The sequence below is a fragment of the Lactuca virosa genome, chromosome 9, assembly GCF_052849685.1.
Source record: "Lactuca virosa cultivar CGN04683 chromosome 9, Lactuca_virosa_CGN04683_v6, whole genome shotgun sequence".
NCBI lineage: Eukaryota > Viridiplantae > Streptophyta > Magnoliopsida > Asterales > Asteraceae > Lactuca > Lactuca virosa.
In genome coordinates, this window is record NC_136434.1 from 209,307,422 (window position 1) to 209,319,922 (window position 12,501).

A 12,501-nucleotide genomic window follows, 5' to 3' on the forward strand; every position below is an offset into this window, starting at 1 on the left:
CTTCGGAAGAAAAATCTTGGTAAAATTTGAGTTGAACTGTCCTCTGTTCCGTTTCCATCTTCTCCGGAACAAACCAACTCCAAAGACTGTTACTGATGCAGATTTTTCCTTCTATGAATCCGAACGACATCCTTACTCTTGCTACGTACTTTAGAGAAAATCAAAAGGATGACATCAGTATGGGTGTCTATCATGCAGCTCTCAGCTTTCTCAAAGACTATGTTGCTGAGTTTTGCAGATGTGATTACGAACTTCCTCACCTCTACGGAACTGAACAATTCGTGGAAAAGATCGACTTTGTTCTTCCGGAAGCTGAAATTCTTGCAGATGGTCCGATCGAAGAACCGGTTCTAAGTTTGTCTACACCATCAGAAGTACAAACAAAAAGGACTTCTTCCGAGTCCTTGACAAACACCTAGTTCCTACCAAAGCTCTGTAGAAGTTCATTTCCCGGGCATCCAAGTCTGATGCTCCGGAACAGGTTAAGGCGAAGCTTGTAAGTCAACTGACTTGGTACATTGCAGTGCGAGAATGGTTGTTCCGAGCATTCACCTTCATCAAGGAAGAAATGAACTAAGCTCGATGGGTTGCTTAGGTCACTTAGGGGGAGATTGTTGGAACCTGAAAGTGAACCTCTAGCAATCCTAAGTACATATTCCGAAGGCTGTTGGTTCCGAAGGAAGATGTGATCCGGAACTTGTCCGGAGCTGAAGAAAAGGAGTGAAGTATTTTGAAGAGGAACGCATTCCGAAGTTGATCCTGAAGATCAGTCGTCCGGAATGAAGTTATTTTGTCTCTTATGCATGCTGATCCGGACCAAACTTTCATCTCCGGAACATCACTCGTCCGGAATGAAGTTATTTTGTCTCTTATGCATTTATTACTTTTGTCTTGTATTTTGATGTAACGTTTCATAGGACTTAGTCTAAAGTTGATTTAGGACAATCAGAATTTCAGATTTGTATCTTTTGTCCGGTCCTTTGTAAACACTTGGGTTAATTCGCTGTAACATTCTCTCCTTTATATAGGAGCATTCAATACAAGTCAACCACGGATCTTTCTCTCACTTTTGGCATTTACTCTTATCACATTTAAAACATTCTTCTTGTTCCTCATTTATTAACTTTATCTTGATCACTATTTACTTGTTCTAAATTAATGTCTTGATCATTTGTTGAATTGATTATCTAAGACTTGACTGGTCTTTCCAGTCTCAACTTGAACATCCATTATTAAGCAGACATTGATCTCAAGCATTCATTCAAGGTTTGAGTTCTCAAACCTTGTCCCTGCGCATAGATCTTGTTCTCGAAGGGATCATTGCATATAAGTTTAGAATCTAATAGATTATAGTAAATGGAAAGAGTTGGGTACTATTACATTTGCAGTAAGGATTGGGATTGTGAAAATAAGCATCATTGAAATATTGTCAATCGATCTGTTTCACAAAGTAAGGATCATGGATAAAACATAATGTGCATACTTGGAGTATGGCATAGCTATTGTTTGGACAAACATAGTGTGCATGCTTGGAGCATGGCATGACTATTGTTTTTAATTCAAGTATTTAACTTGATAATTCGAAACAGTATACAATGAATAATGAGTAATAAATATGGTGCTTAGATAAAAGATGTTTTTATTTACACTCAAAGAGTTTTAGGGCCATATAGGATTAGTATTATTCTTGTGTTTCACTTTGCATGTTTTGACTTCCAGGATAACTAGGTCATTCTTCCTGAATAACTAAGTTATTTAAACCATCCACAGTCGGTCATATGTTTGAAGTAGATATGAACCAAGACTGTCATGAAGCCGGTTTGTAGATGTCCAAGGTAGTGGACATAGCAAGAGTTGCTGCAACATTCATGAGTGCTCATAAGTTCTGAGTATTGGATTAAACCCATGCTCATTTGAATCACTTCATGGATTTTATCACGAGTGAATCATGAGACGATAATATATTATATTCTTCAAACCTAGAGATATGAGTTGTTGACTATGAGTTGGTTATACATTGATTGCATGAAAACGCATTGGTAACTCGATGTGATAAAACTTGCCTTTGTGTATGATTCAACAAGTAGTTATTACAAGTATATGAGTCAAAGTTTATCCATTCCTTTTACCCTTAAAGGGATAAAAGCGATATTTGTGGGCCCCTCGATGATTTAGTGATAACACCCTAAGTACTTGGGCAAGCCTGGACTGATTTGATTTGTTCAATTAGTCTGTCGTCATAAATCAGAAATCGGGAAACAACTAATGGACAGAGAGAATGATTATAATCCATGTCTCAGTCCATATGATATCTAGAATGGAGGAATATATGATCACTTATCTAATGGACGCGTCATTGATTTGTTCAGAGTTCGACATCAGCTTTCAAGAGCTACGATTGCTAGTCGGGTTATGAAGTCGTACTTGCAATAATAGTTATTAGACTTATCCAAGTGGGAGACTGTTGGATTAGTGTCTAAGTCCATAACTATAATTGGTATATACTTGACCCGACCCGGCATGATCCATTTGGGTTGCATGGCATCGAAACAATTTGGGTAGACCTTTTATGAGAAGAGGATATTTGTGACATATTAATATGTTATAAGTTCTAATATATTAATATGAAACCATATTATTTAATTAGTATTGATCAAGAATTAACTTGGAATTAATTTAGTGATCAAAAGAGACTAATTAAATATATGGGGATTGATTGTGTAAATCATTGATTCTTATATATGTGGGCTTATGATCCATGATTCCTTATGTTGGGCTAAACCCATGGAGTGATCCATGGATGCTCCATGGAGGTTAAAACCCATGGAGTGATCCATGGATGCTCCATGGAGGTTAAAACCCATGGAGTATAAGGAATGGGTAAAGTCATGGGCTACATGGTGTAACCCTAATGTACACACTATATAAAGACCCCATTGGTTGGTGAAATTGGTACTAGTGCATACACAAGAGGGCAAGCCAATTTCTATGAGTCAAGTATCCTCCCTCATGGTTATTCCAAGATGTTCATGGTGTTGTGAACCATTTGAGGTGTCACACTTGGGGCACTAAGCTCTTAAGCTCCATGGAGTCAAACTACAACAGAAGGTATGTCTTCTATCTAGTTTTTGTTATCCTAGTACATATGAATGTATGCTAGTTAGGATAATACCTTAGAAATTGATATTTGCATGTATAATAGAGAAAACATAGATCCAAGCTATTTAGGGTTGCATGTACACTTAGGAGTGTTAGAATGCTCAAAATCCAACAGTTTGCTCCTGTGGCTAGACTTGAATCAGTTCGCATATTTCTAGCTTATGTTGCTCACAAAAACATTGAAGTACATCAAATGGATGTGAAGTGTGCATTTCTGAACGAAGAACTTGAAGAAACGATATACGTTGAACAACCGCCAGGTTTTGTGAATGAAAAATTTACGAATCACTGTTATATTCTAAACAAAGCTGTATATGGTCTTAAACAAGCTCCACGGACATGGTATGAAACTCTAACTCGTTTTCTAAAATAGTCTAAATTCAAACAAGGTTCTGTTGATCCTACCTTCTTTCGAAAGAAAGATGGTGACCATTTAATGATAGTTCAAATTTATGTTGATCATATTATTTTGAATCCACTAATCCCAGCTTAACTATTGAATTCGAAAAATTAACGGAGACTAAATTTGAAATGAGTTCTATGGGTCCAATTAACTTTTTCCTTGGTTAAATATAAGACAAAGTTCAGAGGGAATATTCATCAATCAAGAAGCTTTTACAAAGACATTATTGGCCAAATTCGGAATGATGGGTGATCCGAAAGTCAAGGTTCCAATGGTGTTCGGAACAAAACTCACTCATTCACTTGACAAACCTACAGCGGATATTACATTATTTCATCAGATTATTGGATCTTTATTATATCTAACATCTAGTCGTCCAGACATAATGTTTGTTCTTTGTTACTGTGCTAGGTTTCAAGCGAATCCTCAAGAAGCTCACATGATGGGTGTAAAGAACATATTCTCATATCTGATACGAACAACTTCACTGGGTTTATGGTATCCATCAAATTCAGGATTCTTTGTGGAAGCCTATTCTGATGCTGAATTAGATGGTTGTGGCCTTGATCGAAAAAGCACATCAGGAGGATGTCAATTTCTGGATGGAAAGCATGTCAAATGGCAGTCCAAGAAGCAAACTTGTGTGTCCTTATGCACAACTGAAGCAGAATATATTGCAGCGGCATCATGCACATCACATGTGGTATGGATTTAGAATCTACTAAGAGACTACGAAATTAATATGAAACGAATTCCTTTGTATTATGATTCCGAAAGTGCCATTCAAATCTGTCACAATCTAGTGCAACATTCCAAAACAAAAAAATATTGCGCTTTGATACCACTTTATCAAGGGCCATGTTGAAGATGGGAATTTGGAAATTCACTTTGTCCGATCCTCAGATCAGTTAGAAGATATCTTCACAAAATACTTACCAGAAGTATCATTCAATTGGATCCTACACGGATTGGGAATGATTGAAGCTGAATTTGTTCCAAAATCAACACCGTAATCATCCATGTTACTGTACACTTCTGAATGGTTCTGATCCTCAGAAGCTATCGGATTCTACTGTTCACTTCTGACTTTTTCCAATCTTCGGAGTAGGTCTGAAGTAACTGTTCATTCATATTTCTGAAATCAAAAATCCAAAAATATTTTTCTTTATTTCTGTCTTATTTTTTTTTTTCAGAAAATCAAAATTCCAAAAATATTTTATTCTTTTTTGTATTTCCTTTTCAGAAATTCAAAAATATCAAAAATAATTTCTTTATTTCAGTATTTTGAAAAATCAACAACATCAAAAATATTTTATTTTCAAGAAATTGACGGTTGACATCATAACTTCTTTCCACCATATGTTATCATGACATCCATGTAGTCCCTCGACTATCAGAACAAAAACAGTTTCGGTATAAGGCTACAAACATTATTGTTAATGATCGTAAAATCATTACTAACATGATTTTTATAAAACTGTCAACCATTCGACTCCCAATCTATTATTCTCCATCTATATCATGTTCATAAACGTAACCCTTAAGACTCTCAAGTTTTACCACTGAGGTCTAGGTTGCACAACATCCGTGTTTATGATCTTGAAATCGTTATTACCATGACTTCGAGTGAAACCCAAAATACGATTCCCTTTTCTGGATTGACGGTGAAAGATTTATTGTTCTAGTTATTTTAACCACCAATTAACGGTGAACAATATATTGTTCTAGTTATTTTAACCAATGAATTGACGGATAAAACCTTTTTGGTTTGTACCTTTGAATATTCAAAATCTGTTTTATTTTTCCTTTGAGTGGGCTTAATGAAATGTTATTGTCTCAAGTCATTTCTTTACATAAGATCCAGGTTTTTAATTTTTTTTTAAATTGAGATTTCCAAATAAACATTTTTTAAAACACCACGTTACTTCAAAGAATATCCAAAACTTACTTGTTTTTATGGCTTCACTGGTCAAACTAGTACTTCTTTCAGATCTTCGTACTTATGTTAAGTTTTGAAATCTGTTTAAAGCTGAAACCACCCGTGAAGCCTTATAAAAGAAGTATTTCACAGTTTCTCAACAAACCTACGCTCGTAATTCAACGAGAAACCAGTCAAGCACTTCGAAGTCTCTCTTGGTTCCGATTAGTAATTTAATTTCTGAAGAACGAATCTTGGTCGTAATTCCAATGGATACTATTCTAGCTTATGTGAAGCTGGAGGGTAGATCAATGATTCCGATAAGTGGTGAATCTGAAAGAACCTTGTCTTGGTAATGGAGAATTTAAATCATGACGCGACTTTTGAATTTATCTGACATCAGTATGACTATTATAACGGCCACTGACAGCGGAATAATGAGCTGGCAGAATCCTATTGGCTCATTTTTCGGCGCTACTAGAACATGAAATGTCGGTTTCTCTCTCTCTACTCATCATCTTTGATATAAAAATTATCTCAACCGGTTCATTATCTCTTACTGCAAACATTTTTTCAATACTCTTCACGCAAAAAGTTCTCTACTATTCATTTTCTTCTTCACTGTGACAATGGCTTCCTTTGAGAATGTTTCTTTTGCGGATCAATCAGCATCGATGATAATGTTAAACATCAAATCCAACAAAAATCTCATAGTCGACCTTAACGCATCTCGCTATAACGCTCTGATTATGCCTTTAATCGAGTGTCTGAGATTTTCGCCATTAATGAAGGCGATGGTAATGCATGAAGGTGTTCCTCTTGTTCATTTGTCCAAAGCTTATTCAACAGCCATCTACAACAAGACCGAGGAAATAATTAACTTTGAAGTTTCAAGCCACAAAACTTCAATCACGAAAGCTAATTTCTGCAAACTTCTAGGGCTTGTTTTGTCAGACATAGGTGTTGATCCTGAGTCCATTCCTGCAACAAGCATGATATATATGTTCTATCAGATGGGTTATATAGGTAACATTTCCTTACTGTCAAAGTTCCAGAAATCCTTCTTGTCTCCTATCCGGAACGAATTATTTACCCTTCTATTCAAGAGTCTATCAGAGAGGGTTTCTGGCTCTGATAGTGCGAGCAAAATTTTTTACACATTGATTTATGGGTTATACATTGGTATAAACATGGATTTTGGGTCTGTGCGATGGGCTCAATTTGTTCAAAGTACCAGCTGCACCACTCATCATACAGAAATATCATGTGCTTATTTTTGGTCCATCGTTGTCAAACGAGCTCTTCTTCACTACAAGGTTCCTCTAATGACAAATTCTCTAATTGCTGCTATTCTGACACTCCAGACCACCACTTTTGTTATGTCAGATCCTCGAAATTTTGCATTTGTTGGATCCATTCCGAAAGTTATGTTGGAAAAGGTTCCTGTGAACAACGATATAGTTAGGGCTTATCAGAAATTGCCCTCATCTGGTGTTCGTCCGATCTCTGCTGACTTGAAGAAGATTATTGATGCAGGTGATTTATAAAAAACGAGGTGGTAAATGGAAATCAAAGGCTGTTCCTTCAATATTTTAAAAAGGCTCCAAAAAATTGAAGAAACCAGTTCCGAAGCCATGGTCTCCATCTCCGGTGGTACAAGATGACTCTGAAGAGAGAATTGAAACAAAAGTTCAGGGGGATAATGTTTTCCGAAACGATGAAGAAGATACAAATTATACTTCCGAACCACCCACTTTCAAAACGTTTGTCAAGGTATCTTCTCCTCCGTCATCTTCCATTCCAGAATCCGACATTTTTGATACCATAATGAAGGAACCATTTCTGAATCTCACCACTCCTCCTCCTCCACCTCCATTCAGTCCACCAACATTATCCACGACAACCTCTCCTCTTACTACATCTATTCCGATATCATCCATTCCTCCACTAACAAAAATGAGTTCTGCTGAAACATCTCAATCTCAAATTTCAATCCCATTTTTAACTCCAATTTTCACAGACTCAACGATTCCTTCAACATCAACTGTCACAACTCCACCAGAAGTTCATATTATCAAGTCTGTTTTGGAGGCGATTAGGACTTCAATCATCCCTGGTAACACATCTAATGTGGGGTTAAATGCCAATATTGGTGTGTCATCGGAACCATCTTCTTCTTCTGTTCCACCTCTGAATGAGGATGCTGATATACTATTTGGGGACGATCAAGAACCCATTGCCAACTTTGTCTTCCAACCCTTTACTGTCAACATCGATAGTGATGATAATGACGCCTAATCACTAAAAGTCAATACAAGCAGCAGAATAAAAAGCTTGACTCCATTCTTGAGCATAAAAATGTTTTTTCTTCCACGAAATGGGAATATTTGTTAACGTATCATATAGGAAACGTTGAACTTCTAACATCAACAAATTCTAAGGTTCCTGAAGAAACAACGAAGACTACTCATGCTTCAGAACAGAAAATTAAAGAATCTACGGAGAAGGTCAATAAATTGATAAAGGAAGTCCAAGAGTTCATGACTGAATTCAGGAATTCTTCTAAGAAGAATGTGGCTGATGTGAACAAGGTAATTGAAGGTTTTTTAGATTTCTTTACAAGCCGAAAAAGAAGCTCTCTCTAGCCTCTAATTTGGAGATCAACGTGACAATGCTGATCTTCATACATCCATATCCGAAAGAATTATCCGATTACATAATGATTTGGCTGCTGAGAACAGAACTATGGATGCATTGGCTGAACAACCTCAGAAAACAAAGATGCTACAAGAACAATTGAGGAACACATCGATTAATACTGCGAAGCTTGAAGAAGAAAATATTTTGGTTCAAGGGCACAAATTTGAAATCAGCCATCGATTTGTGTGTATCGTCGAGTCAATAGATGCTCAGTTCACTGATTATGTTGGTCAGATTCTCAGTAAGAAGCTTAAGCCTGTGTTTGACAAGCTTAATGAGATCAAGAGTGTTACGAGAAGCGAGGCTTCTTCACAACAAGGGGGAGAACCAAAGGTAAACTTAAACAATCCGTATCAGACGGGCTTCATGAAGAAAACTAAAGAAGCTGATAAGATCGTGTTAGAAAAGAAAACTCTGGTTGAAAATTTCAAGAATATGAAGGAAGTCGAGAATGGTTGGAAGGATCATGTATCTTCAGGATCAGGAAAGGGAAAAGTCAACATTGTTTTCGAAAAAGTTACCGAGGAAGATCCGATGTTGACTGAGACGGAAAGAATTCAAGAGAGAAGAGGGACAAGGAACTTGATGAGCTCCATACGGTAAGGGAAAAACTAGATGTTGAAGAGGCCGAAGCCATGAATTCAGAAATGATTCTTGGGAACATGAAAGCTTTATTTCCGGACTGGACTCTCGATCGGGTGCGAGAAGAAGCTATCGATGATCCAAATATCTTTTGGTTGGAACCAAAAACCTATTTCGACATAAACAACGAGGTGGAGTGTCAGTTCGATTTCCCTTTCACTCCAAGAGCTTTTCTCTTTAGATGCTTTCAGAAGATAGAGAAATCTTTGATCACAAACAATGCAAAAAACCAAAAGCTCTTCTCATTCTACTTGAAATATGTGAAACATCAGTACGATTTATGGAGTTTGAAAAGAATCGTGGGTCTAAAGGTTGTTATAACCATTCAAACAGAAGACTTTTCGAACATTCAATTCAAAGGATTTCGAGGCCATAATCATATTTTTCACGAGTTCACATTGGATGATCTACCATTTATGAACCATTATGATTGGATTTCGTTATTCTACAATATTGTAAAGGATATAAAAAGTACGAGCCTATCTATGAACATTTGAAGAAAATGATCAAATGTTATATCCTTGAGATGTAGAAATTACTTCAGTTCTAAAAAAGAAACATATATTGAAGCCTTTTGATCAACCCCAAAACATTGAGAATCTAAGGGGAGGATTGATTGACAAAGAATACTTGAGCATTGTTTATAAAAGAAAGGAAGGTGAATAGATTAAGAACTGTATGTTCTTTCTAAGGGATAAGCACTAATACCCTAGAAGTGTTCTGAACTCAATCCTGGCTAGGGCCGAAGCAAACAAGTCCAACTCTGCTGCTGATATCAAGTGTGTTTCTGACATTATCAGATGGTATCTATCTATCAGAGCATCCATTATGAAGATAATTCCAAAGATTTTTGAAGAACAGAAGCAATAAAGACTACTTCATAGTGTCCAAATAGTTGTTTTTGGAATTTAGTCTTGTTCCAATTCCGCAATAGGCATGTCTATTTTCCGAATTGTTGTCTTTTGTGTCTATAAGGTGTACTGTTTTTATCTTTTTAGACAACCTTTTTCAAGCATAGAAAGAATAGTTCCGATCTTGTATACGAATTATTCTAATGCTAAGTGAATGAAGATTACTCTCTTTTAAATCATTATCATTTCAAATCATTGATTGATTTCTTACTTCATCTTATAATATAGAATCTGACGATCATTTTATTCTAGCAAAATGAGTAAGGTTGCCAACTTTATGTGTTAAGACATCTCCTTAGGGTCATATCTGAGTTTGAAGTTTTGGTCTTAACCATTAAGAGTTTTTGATGGGTTTTTGGCATTCCGAAGAGTAAGTTGGGCGTACAGGAGTACGCTCAACGTAATGAGAGTGGCATATATCAACAACTTGTGCATTGTGCTTCATGGCTGAGTACGCGGGGCGTACTCCCCAGAATGTTATTTTGGGCCTTTTAAGGTTTTTGCCTTGTTGGGCCATTAGACCTCTGACTTTGGGCCATGGATAGTCTGTGGACTTTCTTGGTATTGGTCCCATGATGGTTTTTGAGCCTAAGTAGGAAGTTGGGCCATATTGGGCCTTGAGATGCCATTTAATGAATTTGGTCCTTTTGAGCAATGGGTTGGGCCTTGGTTTTATGCTAAGTAAGAAAAGGGTAAAAAGGTCTTTTACCCTGGATATTGGACAATTAACCTAGCTTTTGGGTCGTGAGCCAATTATTAATGGGATATTTATTTGATGATGTTAGCACGGGATTTTCCGGACTAGCAGACTGAGACTTTATCCGAGTGATTCAACAGCTTGAAGTGAGTCTTCCTTCGCAGTATCTGTAGGTCGAAGGCACCAATGCCGACCCACTAGTTTATGATGTAGTGTGATGAATGTCTTTGTGATAATTCTCAGTTATTCCTGTATTTTCTTGATGATTATGTGATTTGTTAAGATATTATGTGGTAGTAGTAGCGGGCGAAATAGACCTGGTATCCGATTGAAATAGACCGAAGGGGATCACAAGCACCTATATATGCTTGATACTACCCGGTTGAAATAGACCGAATGGGTAGGCAAGCACCCAGATATGTGTGATAGTATCCGGTTGAAATAAACCGAAGGGTAGGCAATCACCTAGATATGCTTGATAGTATTCGATTTAAATAGACGGAAGGGGTAGCCAAGGACGCATATATGTTTGGCAATATGTTTGTTTAGTATGTGGTATTTTGGAGAACTCACTAAGCTTCGTGCTTACGGTATTTATTTTATGTTTCAGGTACCTCGATTTCAAAAGGGAAGAGCTTGGGATGACTGCATTGAACACACCACATTCTTCCGCATTTTATATGACTATGATGTATTTAGATTTTTATTGACATACTCTGAGTTCACTATGGTTTTATGATATATTTTTGGATAATGATTTTATGAATATAAAATTAAAATATTGGTCTTAAATTTTGGGACGTTACATGATTGAGGTGGAAGATCCACGGGAAAGCTAAGTCCTCGGCTAATATTTCAGCTTATCCTTCTTAAATAACCTAAATATGAATATTACTATGCTTCAGTATTCGTTTCGTATTTATACGGGTTTTATAACTATTCCCCAAATTCCTCAATAATCCCAATAAATACATTGAGATCTATTAAATAAGGAACAACCAGGTACGTGTGCGTGTGTGTGTGTGTGTATATATATATATATATATATATATATATATATATAATAAATATAGGGTTTGAAAATCCACTTTAAACACCTCACTAGATCTAGCCTAGAAATCACTCCATAAGTAGATCAATCAGTATTATGACTTGGAATTATTGATAAATCTTATTGATAAATTCTTAGTAACGACTATGAATATAAATATAAGTCATACGCAGTAAGATTTAGACGTCCTTTACATGCACACTTCCATAATTTTGATTATCACGACTTTCGTTTAGATTACTTAGGCCAATAAGCAACCTATCTCATATTCATCTTTTATAATACACTCTGTTGTATAGGGCTAAACGTGAAACTTCAAAAAATCATAACTTCTTCATGCAAAGTTAGATTTGAACATTCTTTATACCCATAGAATCAACATCGCGACTACTACAACTTTCATCAAGAATATTTATCCTAAACAATCTTTTATTTTTAAACGTTTATTTATCATAAATTGTTAAATGTATAATAATGTTTTTTATAAATATTATAAGCCTATAATATTGTTCCTTAAAACATTTACGCAATATATAAATATCATTTATATAAATCGCATCGTGTACGAAGGTTTCTTATTTATTTGAGATTATCTTATAGGAGCATTTAATTAATCGTTAGAAAGAATATTTATAATATATAATCTTGAAAACGCTTAGCCCTAATTCGCGAGCATTACATAGTCAATATATGCAAAAGATTTAAACCTTTTGACATTCATCTTTATATATGTCTATAGATTTACATTTCAAGAATGTATCTTGTCTTTCCTAATTCTTTCATCTTAGAATTACTTTCCGAGTCAAGACACATACGCGCTTTGCATAGTCGGAATGTAATCTCTTATCATTAAGTATGTCTCATTCATACACAATTAGAAATATCACTATTGCTCCCACTAGTTCTTAGTAGACACAAATGTTATCTTCATTTTGATATAAAGCATACCTTATATTTTTTTTATAATAAAATGATGATTTAAAATTTGAGATGTTTGATTTATATCTACAAGTGGATCAT

The 12,501-nt window shown here is 35.8% G+C and overlaps 1 protein-coding gene across 1 annotated transcript; it reads left to right on the top strand.

Moving 5' to 3' along the window:
* The first annotated feature begins 3,256 nt into the window (after nucleotides 1–3,256).
* Nucleotides 3,257–4,277, top strand: LOC145140241 (secreted RxLR effector protein 161-like). The gene is made up of 2 exons (XM_079073799.1): nucleotides 3,257–3,419; nucleotides 3,748–4,277. The coding sequence occupies exons 1-2, from the start codon at nucleotides 3,257–3,259 to the stop codon at nucleotides 4,275–4,277; spliced, it is 693 nt and encodes a 230-aa protein (XP_078929925.1).
* The last annotated feature ends 8,224 nt before the right edge of the window (nucleotides 4,278–12,501 follow it).